At 39.7% G+C, this 21,308-nt stretch overlaps 1 protein-coding gene across 1 annotated transcript in view; it reads left to right on the top strand.

Moving 5' to 3' along the window:
* Positions 1–21,308, top strand: part of LOC126013809 (contactin-3-like) — a 140,483-nt gene that overhangs the window by 34,308 nt on the left and 84,867 nt on the right. Inside the window, 1 exon segment of the mRNA XM_049777010.1 lies at positions 19,420–19,515. Coding sequence (XP_049632967.1) covers positions 19,420–19,515 — 96 coding nt within the window.

Below are 21,308 nucleotides of genomic sequence, written 5' to 3'. Positions count from 1 at the left end.
TTTTTTATGTGTCCTGGGCTACAGCCTAGGGTAGGGTTTTCCTTATTAGTCCCAAGGTAGGCTCTGTTCAGTCATGGTTGTCAAAGTCAGTTTTCTGTTGTTGGTGCTCTTATTTTTCAGTTCCAAGGATGATACCCCTTCTGATTTCCATTTAGTGTTTGGTGATGTGATAGGACAGCATGGTCTTAGGTCAAGTTTTCCTTTCCTCGTTTTCATATCTGGCACAACTTGGTGCCAGAGTAGTGTTATAAATCTCTCAATGGAGCTTAGTTCCTGGTGGTGTTGCCCGGAGCTACGTCGGGGATCTGGGGTTTCGGATTGGAATAACACTGTCCAATCTCCCGTGGACTGGTTGTATCTACATGACACATGTTCAGGATGGGAGGCACCCTTCTGCTATAAAAAGTGAGTTCTTATCCCTAGAAGATAATATCTTGTTTCTGTATCTATGGTTTCCTTCTTTTTACTGTGCCCGTACAAAAACGTATGGTGTCATACTGTGTTGCTGATGCTATTCTGGGTAAGGATGACAGGCTGCACACACAGTCTCTGTCGTCTGGTTTTGTTCTGAGCTTTTATCCCAGTTAAGGCTTTTTTTTTACCAAGCAGCACCAAAAATGGTAAGGATAGAGAAAAAATGTATATATTAAAATAGAACAAATAAATAAAACTGAGTTAAAAGAAAAAGTATTCGAATAAAACAAGTGGTGGAGGAGGCTATATTTAGGAATACACATCTTAAGATGTATTGATATACAGGTATTGAGCTTCCATAGACAACCTAAGACTCTCAATTAAGTCTTTTGATATATTCTTGTGGGGGGTAAAAGTCAAGGTACTTTTTGATTCACAGGCCTTGGAATTGAGTTTGAGATATGCTTTGCTGAATTTCAAGACCATATAGTGTCTTTGAGCTGGGAGTTTTGCTGAGGCAGATTCCTGTATTGTACAATAGTCCACAATTTGTTAGGGGTGAGAGGGGCCATCAAGCATGAGTCAGCAGGCGTGCTGGTTGTAGTTCTTTGCCGAGGCATGAGAACAGGGACCCAGAGGATGTCTTTCACTGAGGAGCTGGAAAGTGGTCTGTTGGGGCAGGAGGTCAATCTTGGTGCCTACCAAGTTAGAAATTGAGGGTAAAGAGGGTTAAATTAGGGGAACATAATGGATCAGGATTGGGAGATGAGGGGATAGAAGAGACACAGGGGTAGGGGAGAGACAATACATGACAGGGGTTATATACAATATATATTTTTAGATAATGCTTAAAAATTATATTTGAAAGTGAGTATTAGTAAGAAAAGACACCGCTGCAGGGGGCCCAGTATGAATACGGGAGGAGTTTCCCTCCTTCCCCCTCGCCCCAGAGCCCAGTTGCCACACCTGGCCCTGAAGACCAGTTTGGCATGGGGGGGGATCTCTGTCTCCTGGACTAAGTGGTCAGCCCAGGAGGCCATTGGCAAGCTGTCTGCCCAGATTCCCAGCCATACCTGTAGGAGAGGAGCAGGAATCCTGGCATGTGGGATCATATGGGTCCAGCTGCAGCCTCCCTCTCCAGTATGAAAAAGCACGAGGGAGGAGTTTGCCTCCTCCCCATCCCCCCAAAGCTCAGATGACAGACCTGGCCTTGAAAGCCAGTCTGGCGTGGGGGGCTCTCGGTCTCCAGGACTAACTGGTCAGTCCTGGAGGTCTTTGGTCAGCTGTCTGTCCAGATTCCCAGCCATACCCGTAGGAGAAGAGCAGTAATCCTGGCATGTGGGATCTTCTGGGTCCAGCTGTAGCCTTTCTCTCCAGTTTGAAAAAGCCTGGGATTCGCATTATAAAGTTTTAATGCAATCCCTCTAAGGATACCTATGACATTCTTCAAATAAGTGGATCAAACATCCCTGAAATTTATTTGGAAGAATAGACACCCATGAATTACTAAAGCAATAAAGAAGATAGAAGCCATCATTTTTTTTTCAACTTTAAATTGTATTACAAAGCAATAGTCATCAAAAAGCATGGTATTGGAATAGACAACTCCCCAGATCAATGGAACAGACTTTAGTATTCAGAAAATGAACCCCAGAAATAATATCAATTAATCTTCAAAAAGGGGGCAATAAACAAAAAATGGAAAGCCTCTTCAACAAGTGGTGTTGAGAAAACTAGTCAGCCATATGCAAAAAACAACTTGAACCTCCATCTAACACCATGCACAAAGGTCAAATCCAAATGGATTAAACACCTTGGTATCATAGGCAAACATAGGCAAAGCACTCCATCACATTGAGACTAAAGACATCTTTAAGGAGGAAACACCACTATCCAAACAAGTGGAAGCAGAGATAAATAGAAGGAATTATATTAATCTGAGAAGCTTCTGCACCTCAAAAGAAACAGTGAGTAAGATACAAAAGCCACCATGGAATGGTAGAAACTATTTACCCAACCCCAACTGATAAGGGGCAAATATTCAAGATTTACAAGATATTAACATCTTGATAAGAAAAACTAACCCAAAGAAAAATAAAAATAAATAAAAAAAGAAAAACTCCCTATCAAAGAATGGGGAGAATAAATGAACAGATTTCCTTAGAAGAAATGCAGTATCCAAAAGGCACATGAAAAAATGCTCCACATCACTAATCATCAGGGAAATACAAATCAAAACAATAATGAGGTTTCATCTCACCACAGAGACTGGCACATATAACAAAGAATAAGAACAATCAGTATTAGCAGAGTTGCAGGGAGAAAGAAACTCTCACTGACTACCGGTGGGAATGCTGTCTAGTCCAACCTTTCTGGAAAACAATATGAATATTCCTCAAATATCTGGAATTTGAGCTTCCATATGATCCAGAAATACCACTCCTAGGAATATACTTTAGGAACATAAAAACACAATATAAAAATGCCCTCTGCCCCATTATGTCTATCACAGTACAATTTACAATAGCCAGGATCTGGAAACAGTTCAGCTGTCTAACAACAGAATAGTGGATAAAGAAACTGGAATACTATGGAATGCTATAAAGCTATTAGGAAAAATAAAGTCATAAAATTTACCTATATATTGATGGACATGGAGAATATACTGAGTGAAATACTGAGTGAAATGAGCTAGAGAGGGACAGACTTAGAATTGTTCTACTTATCTGTGATATATAAGAAAAATTAAAGACAGTACAGCAGTAATATCCAGAACCAATAAAGTCATACACCAGGAGGATTAGCTCGTGACATGAAGCTTGCCACAAAGAGAGGTGAAGGCAGTTAGAGCGCCAACCACAATGACAACTATCATGACAATGAGATAATGATAGTGAGGAAGAGCATGTGTTCCCCAGAATCACACTGTGTTTTGATGAGTACAAGACCAGAGACTTAGGGACTTAGGAGGTACCAGGGAACAAGGTTGTCCAGGGCTGCAGGACTGCAGACATACAATTGTGCAGTTCCAAATCAGACTCCTGTTTGGTTGCTTCTGTGCTCATTTAATGTTCCTAGTAGAGCAGACAAGAGTGTTTAGATTCATTCAACTCCTGAGAAGCACAGGCATATATGGAGAGGAGCTGAATGTGTGTTTATGGCAACAAGCTGGATATCATAATATTTATATCCACCAATTATATTTTAGAATATTGGGGGAGATGGTATGAAAATGACAGAGTGACTTATTATCTGAAATAATGATCTTAGTTGAGATTTATCTTTGCTTATGGTTTTCAGCATCACACAAAACTAGAGAGCCATATATATTTTTGTTTCCCTTGCCAGTGACAGAGCATTTGCCAATGTCACCAACTTCAGCAGTGAATCTGGGAGGCATGTGTTGGTTGATGGATATAGGTGCAGTCAGATGCTATGTCTTCCTGCTATGGTGCCCTCTTTGGTGGCAATAGACATTGTTCTGATGCAGGTACTCTGTCCTCATATTGTTTTTTCAGTGATGATAAAAACACCTGATTCTCCTCTTTCGAGATCCTATGTGAATGTCTTAGATTGCTTTAGCCCAGCACTTCAACCTAGTAGTCCCCATGATAGGAGAACCCCCTGGACCTTCTCGTGTCTCTGAGATACAGTCATGTATCAAGACCAAGATTGGTCATGAATGTTTTTTGAATATAGTTTTATCCAATTGATTATAGGGTTTGGCTTGTTACACTTTGCTGACTAAATTGAGATTTAGTTTGTTTGCAAGTGTTTGGGTGGCCAAAGGACTGGGAAGGGGCACTCTCAAAGCCAATTAGGCGGGGACTTTTTAGTGCCCTGCTGACTAAATTGAGATTTAGTTTGTTTGCAAGTGTTTGGGTGGCCAAAGGACTGGGAAGGGGCACTCTCAAAGCCAATTAGGCAGGGGACTTTTTAGTGCCCTGAGGAAAACCCAACATTTCATCTACCCCAGGTTAGAGAAGTAGGAGCTTTTCTTTTCTTCCCAGAGAAATTTCTTTATCTTGGCTCTAATTAATACTGGAGAATATGCATGAGAATATTTTCTTCTGGGAAGTGCCTGGTCAAAATAATATATTTTTATAAATATAATCAGAGGTGTTTGAAATAGAATTTACCTATGATTTCTTTTTGGGATAAATTTTCTGAAAAATTGGGGAAAATTTTCTTTGGATGATTATTGAAGCAAATTTTCCAGAGCTATAAAAATGAAAGTATGGGCTTTATTTTCTTTTTTTTATTTTTTTATTTTTTTTTTATTTTTTGGTTTTTGGGCCACACCCGGTAACGCTCAGGGGTTACTCCTGGCTATGCGCTCAGAAGTTGCTCCTGGCTTGGGGGACCATATGGGACACCGGGGGATCGAACCGCGGTCCGTCCAAGGCCAGCGCAGGCAAGGCAGGCTTTATTTTTTTTAATAATTTTTATTGAGACCCATGAGAATTACAAGCCTTTCTCAGTTACATTTAAGGTGCATAGTGATAGTAAATTAGGAAAATTCCCCACCCCCAGTAACAAATAAGTGGATTATGAAGATGTGGTACTTATACACAATGAAATACTATATAGCAGATAGAAACATTCAGTCATAGATTTTGAAGCAACAAGGATGGAACTAGAAAATATTATGGTGAATGAAGTAAGCCAGAAGAAAAGTATAAATACAGAATGATAACACTTATCTTAGATATTTACAGTATAAACCAAATATACATTAAATACTCCATAAAGAAACACAACTGTCTAAATGGTAGAATGATGATACTACATAGGGTAGACACCTCTTATAGTGCTCACAATCATATTGCTTAGTAAACTAACCATGAGCATTATACTTTTTCTAAAATACTCTAGCCACACTCTAACCCTGAAAGCTTCATTTAGCAAAGTTCACTCCTATCAATGATGAAGTACCTAGAAATTAGAAAACCTTCCCACTCTGAGGCACCAACCCTATTTTTTTCTTTTCCTTATTTTTTTCAATATTTTTTTTATTTAAACACCTTGATTTCATACATATTTGTGTATGTCATGTAAAGAACACCACCCATCACCAGTGCAACATTCCCATCACCAATGTCCCAAAACTCCCTCCTCCCCACCCGATCCCCCACCTGTACTCTAAACAGGCTCTCCATTTCCCTCATACATTCTCATTATTAGGACAGTTCAAAATGTAGTTATTTCTCTAACTAAACTCATCACTCTTGTGGTGAGCTTCCTGAGGTGAGCTGGAACTTCCAGCTCTTTTCTCTTCTGTGTCTGCAAATTATTATTGCAAGAATGTCTTTCATTTTTCTTAAAACCCATAGATGAGTGAGACCATTCTGCGTTTTTCTCTCTCTCTGACTTATTTCACTCAGCATAATAGATTCCGTGTACATCCATGTATAGGAAAATTTTATGACTTCATCTCTCCTGACAGCTGCATAATATTCCATTGTGTATATGTACCACAGTTTCTTTAGTCATTCATCTGTTGAAGGGCATCTTGGTTGTTTCCAAAGTCTTGCTATGGTAAATAGTGCTGCAATAAATATAGGTGTAAGGAAGGGGTTTTTGTATTGTATTTTTGTGTTCCTAGGGTATATTCCTAGGAGTGGTATAGCTGGATCGTATGGGAGCTCGATTTCCAGTTTTTGGAGGAATCTCCATATCGCTTTCCATAAAGGTTGAACTAGATGGCATTCCCACCAGCAGTGGATAAGAGTTCCTTTCTCTCCACATCCTCGCCAACACTGTTTATTCTCATTCTTTGTGATGTGTGCCATTCTCTGTGGTGTGAGGTGGTATCTCATCGTTGTTTTGATTTGCATCTACTTGATGATTAGTGATGTGGAGCACTTTTTCATGTGTCTTTTGGCCATCTGTATTTCTTCTTTGTCAAAGTGTCTGTTCATTTCTTCTCCCGATTTTTTGATTGGATTAGATGTTTTTTTCTTATAAAGTTCTGTCAGTGCCTTGTATATTTTGGAGATTAGCCCCTTATCTGATGGGTATTGGGTGAATAGTTTCTCCCACTCAGTGGGTGGCTCTTGTATCCTGGGCACTATTTCCTTTGAGGTGCAGAAGCTTCTCAGCTTAATATATTCCCATCTGTTAATCTCTGCTTTCACTTGCTTGGAGACTGCAGTTTCCTCCTTGAAGATGCCTGTAATGTCCTGGAGTGTTTTGCCTATGTGCTGTTCTAGATATCTTATGGTTTTGGGGCTGACATCGAGGTCTTTAATCCATTTGGATTTTACCTTCGTACATGATGTTAGCTGGGGGGTCTAAGTTCAAGTTTTTGCAAGTGGCTATCCAGTTGTGCCAACACAACTTGTTGAAGAGGCTTTCCCTGCTCCATTTAGGATTTCCTGCTCCTTTATAAAAAATTAGGTGATTGTATATCTGGGGAACATTTTCTGAGTGTTCAAGCCTATTCCACTGATCTGAGAGCCTGTCCTTATTCCAATACCATGCTGTTTTGATAACTATTGCTTTGTAGTACAGTTTAAAGTTGGGGAAAGTAATTCCTCCCATATTCTATTCCCAATGATTGCTTTAGCTATTCTAGGGTGTTTATTGTTCCAAATGAATTTCAAAAGTGCCTGATCCACTTCTTTGAAGAATGTCATGGGTATCTTTAGAGGGATAGCATTAAATCTGTATAATGCCTTGGGGAGTATTGCAATTTTGATGATGTTAATCCTGCCAATCCATGAGCAGGGTATGTGTTTCCATTTCCATGTGTCCTCTCTTATTTCTTGGAGCAGAGTTTTATAGTTTTCTTTGTATAGGTCCTTCACATTTTTAGTCAAGTTGATTCCAAGATATTTGAGTTTGTGTGGCACTATTGTGAATGGGGTTGTTTTCTTAATGTCCATTTCATCCTTATTACTATTGGTGTATAGAAAGGCCATTGATTTTTCTGTGTTAATTTTGTAGCCTGCCAACTTGCTATATGAGTCTATTGTTTCTAGAAGCTTTTTGGTAGAGTCTTTAGGGTTTTCTAAGTAGAGTATTATGTCATCTGCAAACAGTGAGAGCTTGACTTCTTCCTTTCCTATCTGGATTCCCTTGATATCTTTTTCTTGCCTAATCGCTATAGCAAGTACTTCCATTGCTATGTTGAATAGGAGTGGTGAGAGAGGACAGCCTTGTCTTGTGCCAGAATTTAGAGGGAAGGCTTTTAGCTTTTCTCCATTGAGGATAATAATTGCCTCTGGCTTGTGGTAGATGGCCTTAACTATATTGAGAAAGGTTCCTTCCATTCCCATCTTGCTGAGAGTTTTGATCAAGAATGGGTGTTGGCTGCCATTTGACCCAGCAATTGCTCTCCTAGGCATATACCCTCAAGATGGAAGGACATTCATTCCAAAATACGTATGCACCCCACTATTTATTGCAGCAATCAGTATAATAGCCAAATCTTGGAACCAACCTCGATGTCCAACAACAGATGAATGGATCATTAAGATGTGGTATATATATATAATGGAATATTACATGGCAGTTAGAAATGATACAATCACAGACTTTGCAGCAATGTGGATGGTTCTAGATCATGTTATGTTAAACGAAGTAAGTCAGAAGACAAAAGAAAAATACAGAATGGTAGCACTATTCTGAAACACCTAGAACACATATTTTATACACAACTAATACTTAACAATCAAATAACAGGGTTTAACATGGTAGAAACTCCGAACACTGTAATAGTCAACATATATGTGGGAGCAGTGTCCAAAATACATGAAAAAGGAATAATGCAAAATTTTGACTACACAATATACCATAAAGAAAACAATAACAACAGAAACGGCAGCATAGAGAGAACAAGTAGGTAATCAGACTTCTACAACAAAGGCCCACAATAATCCCTTGGAGTTCGTATACAGGAACACAAGTATAGAACACCAAGGGAAATCACGGACTGCAATGCAACATACCATAACACTACCTTCTAATGCCTTTATCTTACTATATTTTAAATAACCTCTCAGCTTTTCTGTCCACAGGCGCCCTTGGATACAAAGGGCGGACAAACTAAGGTGGCAATTCAGGATACCACACGGGATACCATACCTTGCATGCACTACGAGATGGCCACGAGAAAACTCTTTAACATACACTTTATCTCTAGGTAATACCTCCATTTAGGAATTGAAGCACGTGATCATTCAGATCATCGAAGCAGTACCTGAGACGTACAGACTTAAACCACAGGCTCGATTCTTCGAACACTTTTAATCAAACCAGCATTCCCTTGCTATTTTCTCCTCTCTTCTTACTACTTTTCTTTTCTTTTTTTTTCTCTATTCTGCTTATTACTTTTTTCCCTTTCTCTTCCCCTTTTCTCTCTAAGGTATTTTCTCTTTTCTCTTCCTTCATACCCTTCCCATATACCTACCCCTTTCTCCCCTCCGGAAATCCAACTATCCCTTTACCCCTCAATCCCATCCAGATTTTCCACCATATTAAAATTTTTCACCCTCAGTCCTTATTCTATTAGGCATCAAGATCGACCTCCTACTCAACGAACCAGTACCCTGTACCCAGGCGAGGGGACACCCAGATAAACCCACACCTCGTCTCCTGAAAGAAAAGACAGCCAACTCCCCTGTGGACTCATGCTGCGAGGCCCTCCCTACTAACTCTCCCTAACGCGGACTGTTCCTTGAAACTGGGCCTAGGTCCAAAAGTATCCCCAATGCAAGAACTCTTCCAAGACCTCCCTGCCACAAATTTTAATAATCTGAAGAAGGTCAGGGGATGTGTTAGGAAGATGCCTGGGAACCCACACACCACAAGAAAAACCCAAAAGACAATGGGAAAAACTGTACTTCCAACATAGGCATAAAACCTGTAATACACCACCTCTTACCTGCTCTCCCCCAAATGTAAGGTAGTCCTCTGCACCACTTTGGTTCCTTAAAAACTTCGCTAATTTATTTTATTTTTATTTATTTTTTTGTTTTGTTTTGTTTTTTTGTTTTTGTTTTGTTTTGTTTTTAATTTATTTCTTTATCTTTTTTAAAAATGATTGTCCTACATATATATTGAGTGAGCACATACTTTTTAATTCCCTTTATTTTCCCCCCTCGGTTTTTGGGTATGTGACCTGTTTCGGTTATCCCATCAATCCACCCACAAATATACAGACATTATAATGTAGCACCACTTCTCCCTGCAAAATGCACACTAAGTAAAGGGAAATCTTACATAAAAAAAAATAAACTAACAAGTTTAAGAAAACATCATTTAAGTTCAGTTTAAAAGTTGTAAACAATTGGCGATTGTTAATTATAAAATTTTTTTTGAATGCTGGAAGTCTTACAGAAGTCAGGAGGCATTCCCATCGGCATATCAAAAAATAACCATTTTACCTCCTGCCAAGCTGTTTTCTACAGACTATCCTGCAGCTTCCTAGGCAGTTCCTGTCCTCATTCATCTTTAAAACAGCTGTCACCACCTCCTGCTAGCCCACCATTCCTGCCGGTCCTGTTTCCTGACTGCTCTGGCAAGTGAATAACGGGATCGTAGGTGATCTCTGCCTGGCAGCACTTCTATAAAACCCTTCAGCATCCCCACTGCTACCACCAACCTCTGCTGACCTCCACTGTGTAGCTGCGCTGAGACCCTCATCAAGGCATACCTTTGACACAGGTCATGGGCGTGGGACCTTGCATACTCGGACCATATATGCGCCCCCCCTGTCCAACTATCAAACATTTTGCATTCAAACACATTGTGGTTAATAACACTTCCATCTTCATTGAAGCCCCCAGCTCCACTGGACCATTCTCCCCATATTGTTACTAAAATGTTTCTTGCTTATCATGACTATTAGCTTTGTTAATGCCTAGATTAACCATCAAACCTGTTGGTCCAGTTTCCACCTCGAACCTCATCCTGCAGATGGTCAACGCCTCCACCATCACTGACCCTGCCTATCTGCTATTCATCTCAACTGCCCTTCTGCTTTGGCGACCCCCTGCCTGTCTCTGACCCCCTCGCCCTGCAATCCAGCCCCAAGCCTCACTTCGGCATCACCTTGGAACAGGTGGTGGAACTTGAACTTTGCCTTTTGGTACCCAATATGATTCCCCCTAAAATTGTAATCAAATTCTTGGCGTTGATTTCTCCTTTCAGTTCATGATTGCCCCCAATTTAACGTTTTTTGCCTGTTTCACTAGCTTATCTCCCCCATTGTTTTACATTTGTTTCTTTAGTCCTAGTACCACTGTGTTTTGGTTGTTTTAATGTCTAAATTGACTGTTAGATCAAAAATTGCCTTATTACCTCTTAAATATAATCTTGTGTCTCTCCCCCGCTGCAGTACAAAAATCAAACAGTGCCATCACCCTAGCCTTATTAAAAGGCCTAGGTGTTATTGGTGTAAGCACAAATATTTATTCATTGGTTCGTACTCTAGAATCTGCTAATGCCTTATAACTGTTGCTAAAAATGTTTACAAACTTAAAGAAGTTTACACTACTGTTGATTTCCTAGCAAAGAGTGCAGAATAACCGCCGTGGTTCAAAATTAACATTTTTTTTGAGGGAATGGGGGAATTTGTGTCATCCTTAGAGTAAAATGTTGCTTTTTAAAATAAATTCGGCTTAGCTAGAGATAGCATTCAACACATAGATGATAATTTAGTAAATAGACAAAAAGATATAGAGCAGAGTGAGAGCTGGTACAAAAATTGGTTTTCTACCACTCCATGGATAACAACAGTGCTCCCAGCCTTTTTGGGGCCCTTCATTGGCTTTATGTTGCTAGTTTCCTTTGGTCCTTGGGCTTTTCGCAAACTCACCACCTTCGTAAAGAATCAAGTGGATGAAGCAACCAGAAAGGACTCAAATGCAAGGCAAACCAGAAAGGACTCAAAATGCAAGGCAAACCAGAAAGGACTCAAAGGTTCTGTACCAACAACTATGCACCTCAGAAGACCAGCTGACACCTGACATCTCCCCTCCTGCCAACTCTCCGCCACTTAAGTTTGAAGTTATTGAGGAGCTGGCGCATAGACCTCAATCTGTGCACTCGCGCCTTGCCAAGCTTTGGAAACGACTGACTCAAGGGTAGCAGATGCGGTGACTGGAAGCCCCACACCTCTTCACCCAGTGTGGCCAGTCCACCGAGGCACGTCTGTCCCTTCCATATTGTATATTATACAGGGGGAGATGTGGGAGATCGAGCACCCCACATATCAAAGGAACTCTGAATGAATTTTTCACCGCCTGCCTGATTCAAGCCACAAAAGTTTGCATAGCCCCGAACCAACAGAAAACTCTGCAAATAAATTTAGCTCAGCACAAAGAATCTGGCTTAACCAGATTCCTTAATTTCCATGGAACCTGTTTTTGTAATGCTCTCAAGCATGTAGTTATAGATATGTTTTTGTAAAGTTTAAATTATGATCCTTATTGCTTGCAAAAGATAGATCTAAATGGAAAATAGGCTAAACAAATAATTGTATTTGCATAAATATCAATTAGGTATTTGTTTAAGAATTTGCTTCCCCTCCCCCCATCCTGCCAGGTTCCTCTTTATCCTTCCCGCCATCAAAATGTGTTTATGCTCCCATTGGTTAAAATTGTTGTACTTGTATAAATAATGTTTTATTGAGAAAAAAAAAGATATAATCTCCTTTGATACTGCAAAAAAAAAAAAAAAAAAGAAATTTGAGGTGAAAGTGGTCAAGTAATTAGCCTAAGTTTTGTTAGGAGCAGGGTTGGAACCATTTTTCTATGAACCCATTGCTTTTTCTTTTTCTTTTTTTTTTTCTTTTTTTGGTTTTTGGGCCACACCCAGTAACGCTCAGGGGTTACTCCTGGCTATGCGCTCAGAAGTTGCTCCTGGCTTGGGGGACCATATGGGACACCGGGGGATCGAACCGCAGTCCGTCCAAGGCTAGCACAGGCAAGGCAGGCACCTTACCTTTAGCGCCACCGCCCGCCCCCCCCCCCCCATTGCTTTTTCATGCAAATACATCTCACTCTGGTTTTGTATTTATTACTTTCTGGAGGGATATGTCCAGCAAAGCTCAGGGGCTGTCCTGGCTCTGTTCTCAAAGGAAACACATGGTGGTGCTTGAGGGGACCATATGTGGTGTCAGAATTTGAAACATTGCCATGGTGGCAGACACATGCAAGACAAGTCCCTTAGCCTTTGTATTATCTCTCCAGCCTTGCTTCTCATTCTGGACTGCAAAGTGGATTTTATTTCCTTTTTAAAGAATTATTTTATTTTATCAAAGCACCATGATTTACAGTTATTCATAGGTGAGATTTAGATATACAATGTTCCAAAACAAACCATCAGTGTCAATTTCTTCTTTTTTTTAACAGTGTCAATTTCTATCCACCAGTATCCCCAGTTTTCCCTCATCCCCTATCCATAGCTTGACATTTTGACATGCATAATTGGGGGGGACACACCCAGTGATGCTCAGGGGTTACTTCTGGCTATGCACTCAGAAATTGCTCCTGGCTTGGGGGACTATATGTGATGACAGGGATTGAACCTGGGTTCGTCTCAAGTCAGCCACTTGGAAGGCAAATGCCCTACCACTGTGCTATTGTTTTGGCCCTTTGACATGTTTTTTTATGTTTCGCTGTTGAAGGTTTGATCTCTTGTTTTCAATATTATTGACTCTGTAGTTTGAATATATAGCTTTATAACTCCTTTATGCCACTGATTCACCAGAATAATCTTAATCCTTCACCTGTTGTTTCCCATCAGTCTCTTCTTACCCTCTGGAATTCTTTCTTCTGCTGTTCTTCTCTTTCCTCTACTCTGGGGCCAGAGTGTATAGGTGTGCTACCTTTAAAACATTATATTCTTTATAATAAAGAACAACTCATGCAATTTATAGTAACATAGATGGAACAAGAGGAAATCATGCTGAGTGAAATCAGTCAGAAGGAAAGAGATACAGTTATCTCTCACATGTGGGACAGCAGGAGAGACAAAAAAATAAACCCTATAGACAACATAATAAGGAAACTAACTCACACAATGGATTTGGGAGAAGGCAAGATGGAGGGATTCTGGGGTCTTTGGGGGAGGTAGATGGGTACACTGGTGATGGGTGTGGTGTTGGAAATTTAATTTATTAATAGTATTGTAAGACAAGTAATAATAAATTTAAAAGATGGGGACAAACATTAAAAAAAAAAGAATGGGTGTTGGACCTTATCAAATGCTTTCTCTGCATCTATTGATATGATCATGTGGTTTTTTATTTTTCTTGTTATTGATGTTAGTGTATTATGTTGATAGATTTACGGATGTTAAAACCATCCTTGCATTCCAGGATGGAACCTACTTGATCGTAGTGGATGATCTTCTTAATGAGGAATTGAATCCTATTTGCCAGGATTTAGTTGAGGATCTTTGCATCTGTATTCATCAGCGACTATTGGTCTGTAATTTTTTTTTTGTAGCGATCTCTGTCTGGTTTAGGTATCAAGGTGATGTTGGCTTCATAAAAGCTATTTGGAAGTGTTTCCGTTTGTTCAATTTCATGAAAGAGTCTTGCCAGGATTGGTAGTAGTTCCTCTTGGAAAGTTTGAAAGAATTTATTAGTGAATTCATCTGGGCCTGGGCTTTTGTTTTTCGGCAGACATTTGATTACCGTTTTAATTTCATCAATGGTGATGGGGGTGTTTAGATATGCTACATCCTCTTCCTTCAACCGTGGAAGATTATAAGAGTCCAAGAATTTATCCATTTCTTCCAGGTTCTCATTTTCAGTGGCGTAGAGTTTCTCAAAGTAGTTTCTGATTACCCTTTGAATCTCTGTCATATCAGTAGTGATCTCTCCTTTTTCATTCCTAATACGAGTTATCAAGTTTCTTTCTCTCTCTTTCTTTGTTAGGTTTGCCAGTGGTCTATCAATCTTGTTTATTTTTTCAAAGAACCAACTTCTGCTTTTGTTGACCTTTCGGATTGTTTTTTGGGTTTCCACTTTGTTGATTTCTGCTCTCAGCTTTGTTATTTCCTTCTGTCTTCCTATTTTTGGGTCCTTTTGTTGAGCACTTTCTAGTTTTATTAGCTGTGTCATTAAGCTACTCAGGTAAGTTCCTTCTTCCTTCCTGATGTATGCTTGCAAATCTATAAATTATTTTTTCTTTTTTCCTCTACTCTTTTTTCCCTTTTTTAAAATACTATCTTTATTTAAATACCTTGATTACAAACATGATTGTGGTTAGGTTTCAGTCATGTAAAGAACACCCCCCTTCACCAGTGCAACATTCCCACCACCAATGCCCCAAATCTCCGTCCATCCCATCCACCCCCACCTGGCTTGATTTATTATTATTCTTATATTCTATTGAAGAATCATTCTTAGGGAAATTGTCCAAAGTTCTCTTTAGTATTTAGGACATATGGCACTAAATCAGAAACAATCCAGTATGGTAGAGGGCTATACCCAGTGGTGCTCACAACTTACTCTTGGCTCTGTGCTCAAGGATCATACCTGGTGGTGCTGAGGGGAACTTTTGTGATACTAGGGATAAAAACCAAGGTCAGTAATGTTAGTAAACTTGTTTTATTTCTCTGATCCAATATCTATATCAAACCTTACTGTAAAGAGAAAAATAAGTAAAGAGAGAATAAACCAAAAATGGTATTACTTGTTGTGAAATATTTTGTAAAAGAAATTTTATGACTTGATTTAATATTTTGTTATCCTATTGGAGAAACAAAGAATTTCTTATTCTAAAAGCTAATGACAATTAGATATTAGCTTATTTAAACTCATTTACATGGAAAGAAAAAATGGTTTTTATATTATTTTTATTTCAAAACAGGTAACTTCTCAGGAAACCAATAACTCTATTTTATAGCTATCTATTCACAATCATTATTAGATTAATTCCTCATTTTAATACTATAATTCTTTTTATTAATAATTTTTATTGTGATCAAAGTGGATTATTTCACAATAATATTTTAAGTACATAGCAGCTTTAAATCTGGGGGGCAATTCCCACCACCAGTGATGTCCTCCCTCCACCCCCTGTTCCCAGCATGCAATCTCATATCTCCCTCCATTGCCCCCCAGACTGCTAGTATAGTGGTCCCCCTCTGTTTCTAGTTTGTAGATTGGGTATCGATTCTGTTGTCATTGGCTTGGATTTGGTGTTTAAATCTGATCATTTCTTTAGTTCATACAACAGTTTGGTCTTTGTACCATCCATTTTATCCCCCTCAATTTGTGAGGCCTGAAAAAGATGATTCAAACTTATGTGGTTCTGTTTGAAGAGAAAAGAAGAAAAAACTGGGAGGGGTGCATCTCGAGGGTTATAAAATAATCATTTTAAGAGAAGAAAGGGAAAAAGCTAGAAAAACGATCACAAAAAGAGAAAAAAGATACAGAAATAAAAATAAAACAGACAACAAGAAAACACAGAACAAAACCAAAACTACAATGACAATAAACAACAACAACTGAGAAGCACCACTGCAAAACAGACAACAACCAAACAAAAATAAGCCCTGAAATAAAAAGAGAAAAAATAGTGCTTCCTCTCCCCCTTCTGCATAGGGCACAGTAAATATTGGGGAGGTTAGAAAGGGAATTCCCTGGCCTAGAGGGATACAGGGTTTATCCGCCCTCAAAGCATTCTGTCATGGGAATAACTAGCTCTGTACATACTCTTTTACTCTCCTCTAGGTCTTTTTGTGGTGTCTGGAAACTTTCTGCTCAGTCGTGGATGATAAAATCAGGATTCTGTAGCTAGAGATCTTGGTATTTGCACAGGTTATAGGATAGAGCCGAAGAGTAGAGTCTTTTCTTTATTGTTCTAGAAGTTCTGTTCCAACACTGTTGTTTTAATCAGCTCTTCGTGGTAATTGTTGGTCTTGGGTGTTTGCACCAATGCTAGGATGAAGCCTAGATAGAGTCTTTCCATTATGTTTCCAGAAGTTCTGATCAGTTGCAGACTCTCTGGAAATAGAGATCCTGGTTGTTGTATAGATCAAGTAGGCTAAAGTCTAGGCTAGAACCTTTGCCTTATTGGTCCACGGATAAGTTCTGGCCCAGAGTCATGGTTGTCACAGTCAGGTCTACTAATTTTTTTATTGTAAGAATTTATTCAAGAGACAAAATTGATTAATATATTGAGGTAAACTGTCATAAAATAATATAGTAACATAACATAACATAACATAACATATAATATAATATAATAAATATAATATAATATAATATAATATAAATACATGTAAGTCAAAGAACTTTTCTAAATAAAAAACAATTTTTTACCATAATGACTTACATATCTTTCACAGTAGTATTTTAGGTACATATTAACAATGAATCAGGGGAATATCCATCATCCCCCAGTGGTTGTCCTCCCTTCATCCCTGCTCCCAAGCATATAACTTCTTTCTCCCTCCTTAATCCCCATAATGCTAGTTTAACTAAAAGCATATATGTTAACACTATGTAAACCATATTTATTGCAGGTTCCAGATATTTTTACTAGTGGTTTCTTAAATGTTTAGAGTCAAAGGAGCACTGTATAAACAATGTTAAAGTGGCAATTATCATCTGCATGGTTCCACTAAAGTATGGGGGTTATGAAAAGGAAAAACTTTTGGCCTAAGTACAAGGAGACCTTACCACTGAAGTTTCCTGACATAAGACCATTACTAGGATCCAGGCAAACTAGTTGTCCAATCCTAGTCATTGTCTGTAGTGCCCATACAGTTATATTTTTCACAGTCTTGGTTGCTGGTATCCTGTTTCTGTATTGAAGGTCCTGGAATCTGTATATCCTACATTGAAATCAGGATGGTGCGGAGCAGCGTCTAATTTCAACTCAAAATTAAAAGGCAATGCAGAAAGCCCTTTCCAGTACGCAGGTCGTTGTTGTTGTCTAAATCTTCTCAGTGTTAAGGGAAGACATTTTTGAGTAAATCAAAGTCAGAGCAGCAGTAGGGTCTTCCCTGGTAGAGAATTGCTTCCAGGTGATATCATAGACAACTTTGGATATTTCATAGATGGCTTCCCTGTTTCAGAGGTGACTGGAAAATGCCCAAACCTCTGAGGCCTGTGCCAGGTCATCATGTCAATGTTCAGGGTGTAAGGTTTCATTGCACCACTAAATTTGTGTGTTCCTATCTCTATTAGATAAGAACTTATTTGTATGTATAGTATTTTCCATTTTGATGTGCCCATGCAAACAAGGAATAATGCCAACTGGTGTTATCAGCACATAAAGGGGCCACAGGAACAAGTTCAACAATTTCCCCGTGACCTGGTTCAAATATAAGCATTAAACTGAGGGACTCTTTCACCAACATTCAATATTGAACAGCTCACAAAGAGAAAAAAAGATAAATGTGGGGAAAATAAACAATCTAACTTAGAGAGTGGACACAATTGTCACTATTTAAGAAAATTTATGTGTTCCCATCTCTATAAGAATGTGTTTCTATATAATTTCCCATTTTAATGTGCCTATGCAAAGGAAGAACAGTATCACATGGGGAAATTGGTGTCTATGGAAATGCTATAACAAGTCCAACAATTCCAATTGACTTGGTTCTATATGTAAACATTAAATGGAGGCGGTCAGTTCTACCAAACTTCCTTATTTAACAAATAACAAAGGGAAGGAAAGATGGAGAGGGATCTCTTTCACCCAAAATACCTTATTGAAGCAGTTCAGCAAAGAGGAGGAAAAGATAAAACAGTGGGGAAAACAAACAATCTAGCTTAAGACAGTGGACTCAATTGTCACCATTTATAGGAACTAATCAGAAACCTAGTATGGTAGCAACCACAGTTACAAAATAAAAGAAGGAAGAGGCCAAGAGGCTGTTGAGAGTAAACAAATAGGTAAAGAGTACTGGCCTCTTCCCAGCCTGAGAGTTCATCCTCTCATTTTTACTTTGAAAATATATGGTATCCCCACCCGAAACTAAAAGTCCTTCCTCCCATTTTATTTTAAATATATATGGTACCCACACGGTTTTGAAATGGAGACCAATGAGAAAAAAAATACCAGTGAATGTCATGACGTAATGTCCCGACATACACCAGTGCTGCATCGGCCCGCCATCCACCCCATGTGTCCCCCACTTAGTGTCAGGAGAGAAAGGGGAGAAAGCCTGAGGACCACAATAGAGTCCACCTGGGCCAACAACCAGGGAAGACCTGGAGTAGGGGAGGAAATAGGGGAAGGCTGGAGACCTGCCAAGCCTCTCAGCACCCCCAAGCTAGGGAAATGCTTGCGATCTGGGGTGTCCCCTAACCCCATACCTGGGAAGAGCTGGCCTCCAGGATCAAAGCACAGGAAGCCAGCTATCTGCCCAGCCCCTCCCTCTGCTCCTCCTCTCTAGAGTAGGGAGGGGGCAAAGCCTGGAGGCCCCTAATAGAGTCCACCTGGAACCCACAGCAGGCCACCCGAGGTGGCACTCAGGCCGGGCCTAGAGTCCAGGGGAAAATAGGGGAATGGCTGGAGGCCTGGTCAGTCTATAATTTTAAGTTGCTATATTCTTTTTTTTTTTTTTTTTTTTTTTTGGTAAAAGAACCCGCATTGTATGTTGAGTATTGAACTCATTGCATGGTGAGGCTAGATATCTTGGTGTGATAATTTGATGGTAAAATGTGAAATTAACTTAATGATCTCTGATACAGATGAGGCTTTAGTGAGGTCAGTGTTGTCATCCTCTGATATTTATAGCCTCAGGTTATAAATATCACTGTAAGATTCTTAAGGGTCTAAATCGGGCTGAGGAAAGCTGAGATAAGTCTACCTGCTTGGACTCGCTCCTACCAGTGTGAAACACACTTGAACAGTGTGATCAATCACAGCTGCTGTCAATGCTGTGACTCTGTGAGTCTTAGTGACTCCAAACAAGCTGTTTTTCTTTCTTAGAGAAACCCCTCCAGGGCTCTGAGGTGGGTGAGAGACCCCAGAAAGGGAATGTTTCTGAGCTGATTTGCTGCACTTTGTCTTCTTTTTTTGCCCTCAGACCTGGAAATATTTCCCAGCAAGGCACTGCGTGCAGTGTCAGTACGAGCAGGCCAAGGTGTTGTGCTGCTGTGTGGACCCCCACCACACTTGGGAGGTAAGAGCCTCTGATGTACACAGTAATCCAGCCAGACACAGGCTCACGTTGCTGCTTTGTGGTAGTCTCAAGGCTATCTCAAGGCAAGTTCCAGGGTTCTGTCCCCATGCCCTCTGCAGCATATGACACTCTTTCTACAGCATGGGCTGATTAGGATGAGATGACCCTTCAGTGTGACCCAGAGTTGTCCTGGGGTCTGCACAGTTGCATCTGAAGCCTTTTGTCAGGTGTGAGTGTACATTCAGACTCATGAGTATGTTATTTTGGGTAAACATTAAAATATAGAACTACAGGAGCTTTGCACAGCAGGAGGTTCTCTATAAGCAGAAAGCAGACTGGCTGGCTAACTCCTGCTTGTCTGGAATTTTATTCTTCTGCACAGATTCAATGACTGGTGTGAATGAAACGCATTGCTGTTGTTTCCATTTGGTTATTTATTTTGAGGGAACACCAATCATACCCAGGGTATGCTCCTCACTCAAGGCTCAGAGGACTCTGCTAGGAGTTTTTTTTTTTAATATCTTTAATTTAAACACCTTGATTACAAATATGAATGTAGTTGGATTTCAGTCATATGAAGAACACCCCCTTCACCAGGTGCAACATTCTCATCACCAATGTCCCAAATCTCCCTTCTCTCCCCACCTGTATTTGTGTCAGGGCTTTCTACTTCCCTTTCATTTCAGTTTACATTGTTATGATAATTGTCAGTGCAGTAATTTTTCGAACTGCAATCATCACTTTCTGGTGAGTTTTCATATCTTTTTTTCTTTTTTTTTTCTTTTTTGGTTTTTTTTGCGTCACACCCAAAGTGCTCAGGGGTTACTCTGGGTCTGGCACTCAGAAATCGCACGGGGGATGATATGGGATGCCTGGATTTGAACTACCATCCTTCTGCATACAAGGCAAATGTCCTATCTCCATGCTATCTCTCCAGCCCCTGAGATTCATATCTTGAGCTGGACTTTCTAACGCTCATCTCTTTTGTCTCTGGAAATTATTGTAAGAATGTTTTTTATTTTTTAAAAGCCATAGATGAGTGAGATTATTCTGTATCTATCTCCACCTGCGTAATAAATTTCATGTATATAGAAAATTTCATGATTTCATCTCTCCTGAAGCTGCATAATATTCCATTGTGTTTATGTAACACAGTTTCTTTAGTCATTCATCTGTTGAAGGGCACCTTGGTTGTTTCCAGAGTCTGGCTATTGTAAATAATGCTGCAAATGAATATAGGTGTGAGGAAGGAATTTTTGTATTGTATTTTTGTGTTCCTAGGATATCCCTAGGAGTGGTAGAGCTGGATCATATGGGAGATAAATTTCCAGTTCAGAACAATTATGAGGTAGCATCTCACACCACAGAGATTGGTGTACATCACAAAGAATGAGAACAAGCTGTGCTGGCAGGGATGTTGAGAGAAAGGAAATATTCACTTTTGGTGGGCATACCGTCTTTTTCAACCTTTATGCAAAACGATATGGAAACTCCTCAAAAAACTGGAAATTCTCTTGGGAGTTCTTGGAAATAGGATTGAGGTGGGACTCAGAGCTTCCAGCAGGGCATTTAGACACTGATGTTTTGGGCATTACTAGTGGAAGAAGAGCCACATTCCCTGATACCAGCCACACCAGCCATTAGCAGCACAGTGTATCTGTCCCTGAGTGAGGCCTTCTTTTATCTTAGAGAGCTTAGGCAGACAGGAACCCTAGCTAAAGTGGTCATGAGTCACTTACCATGTGGGTTTTGGGTGGAACAATGACCATGCTCAGACCATGCTTTATGGTCAC

Source organism: Suncus etruscus, chromosome 7 (genome assembly GCF_024139225.1).
Source record: "Suncus etruscus isolate mSunEtr1 chromosome 7, mSunEtr1.pri.cur, whole genome shotgun sequence".
Classification (NCBI taxonomy): Eukaryota; Metazoa; Chordata; class Mammalia; order Eulipotyphla; family Soricidae; genus Suncus; species Suncus etruscus.
Note: the sequence above shows the minus strand (reverse complement) of the source record. Positions and strands in the feature narration are given on the sequence as shown.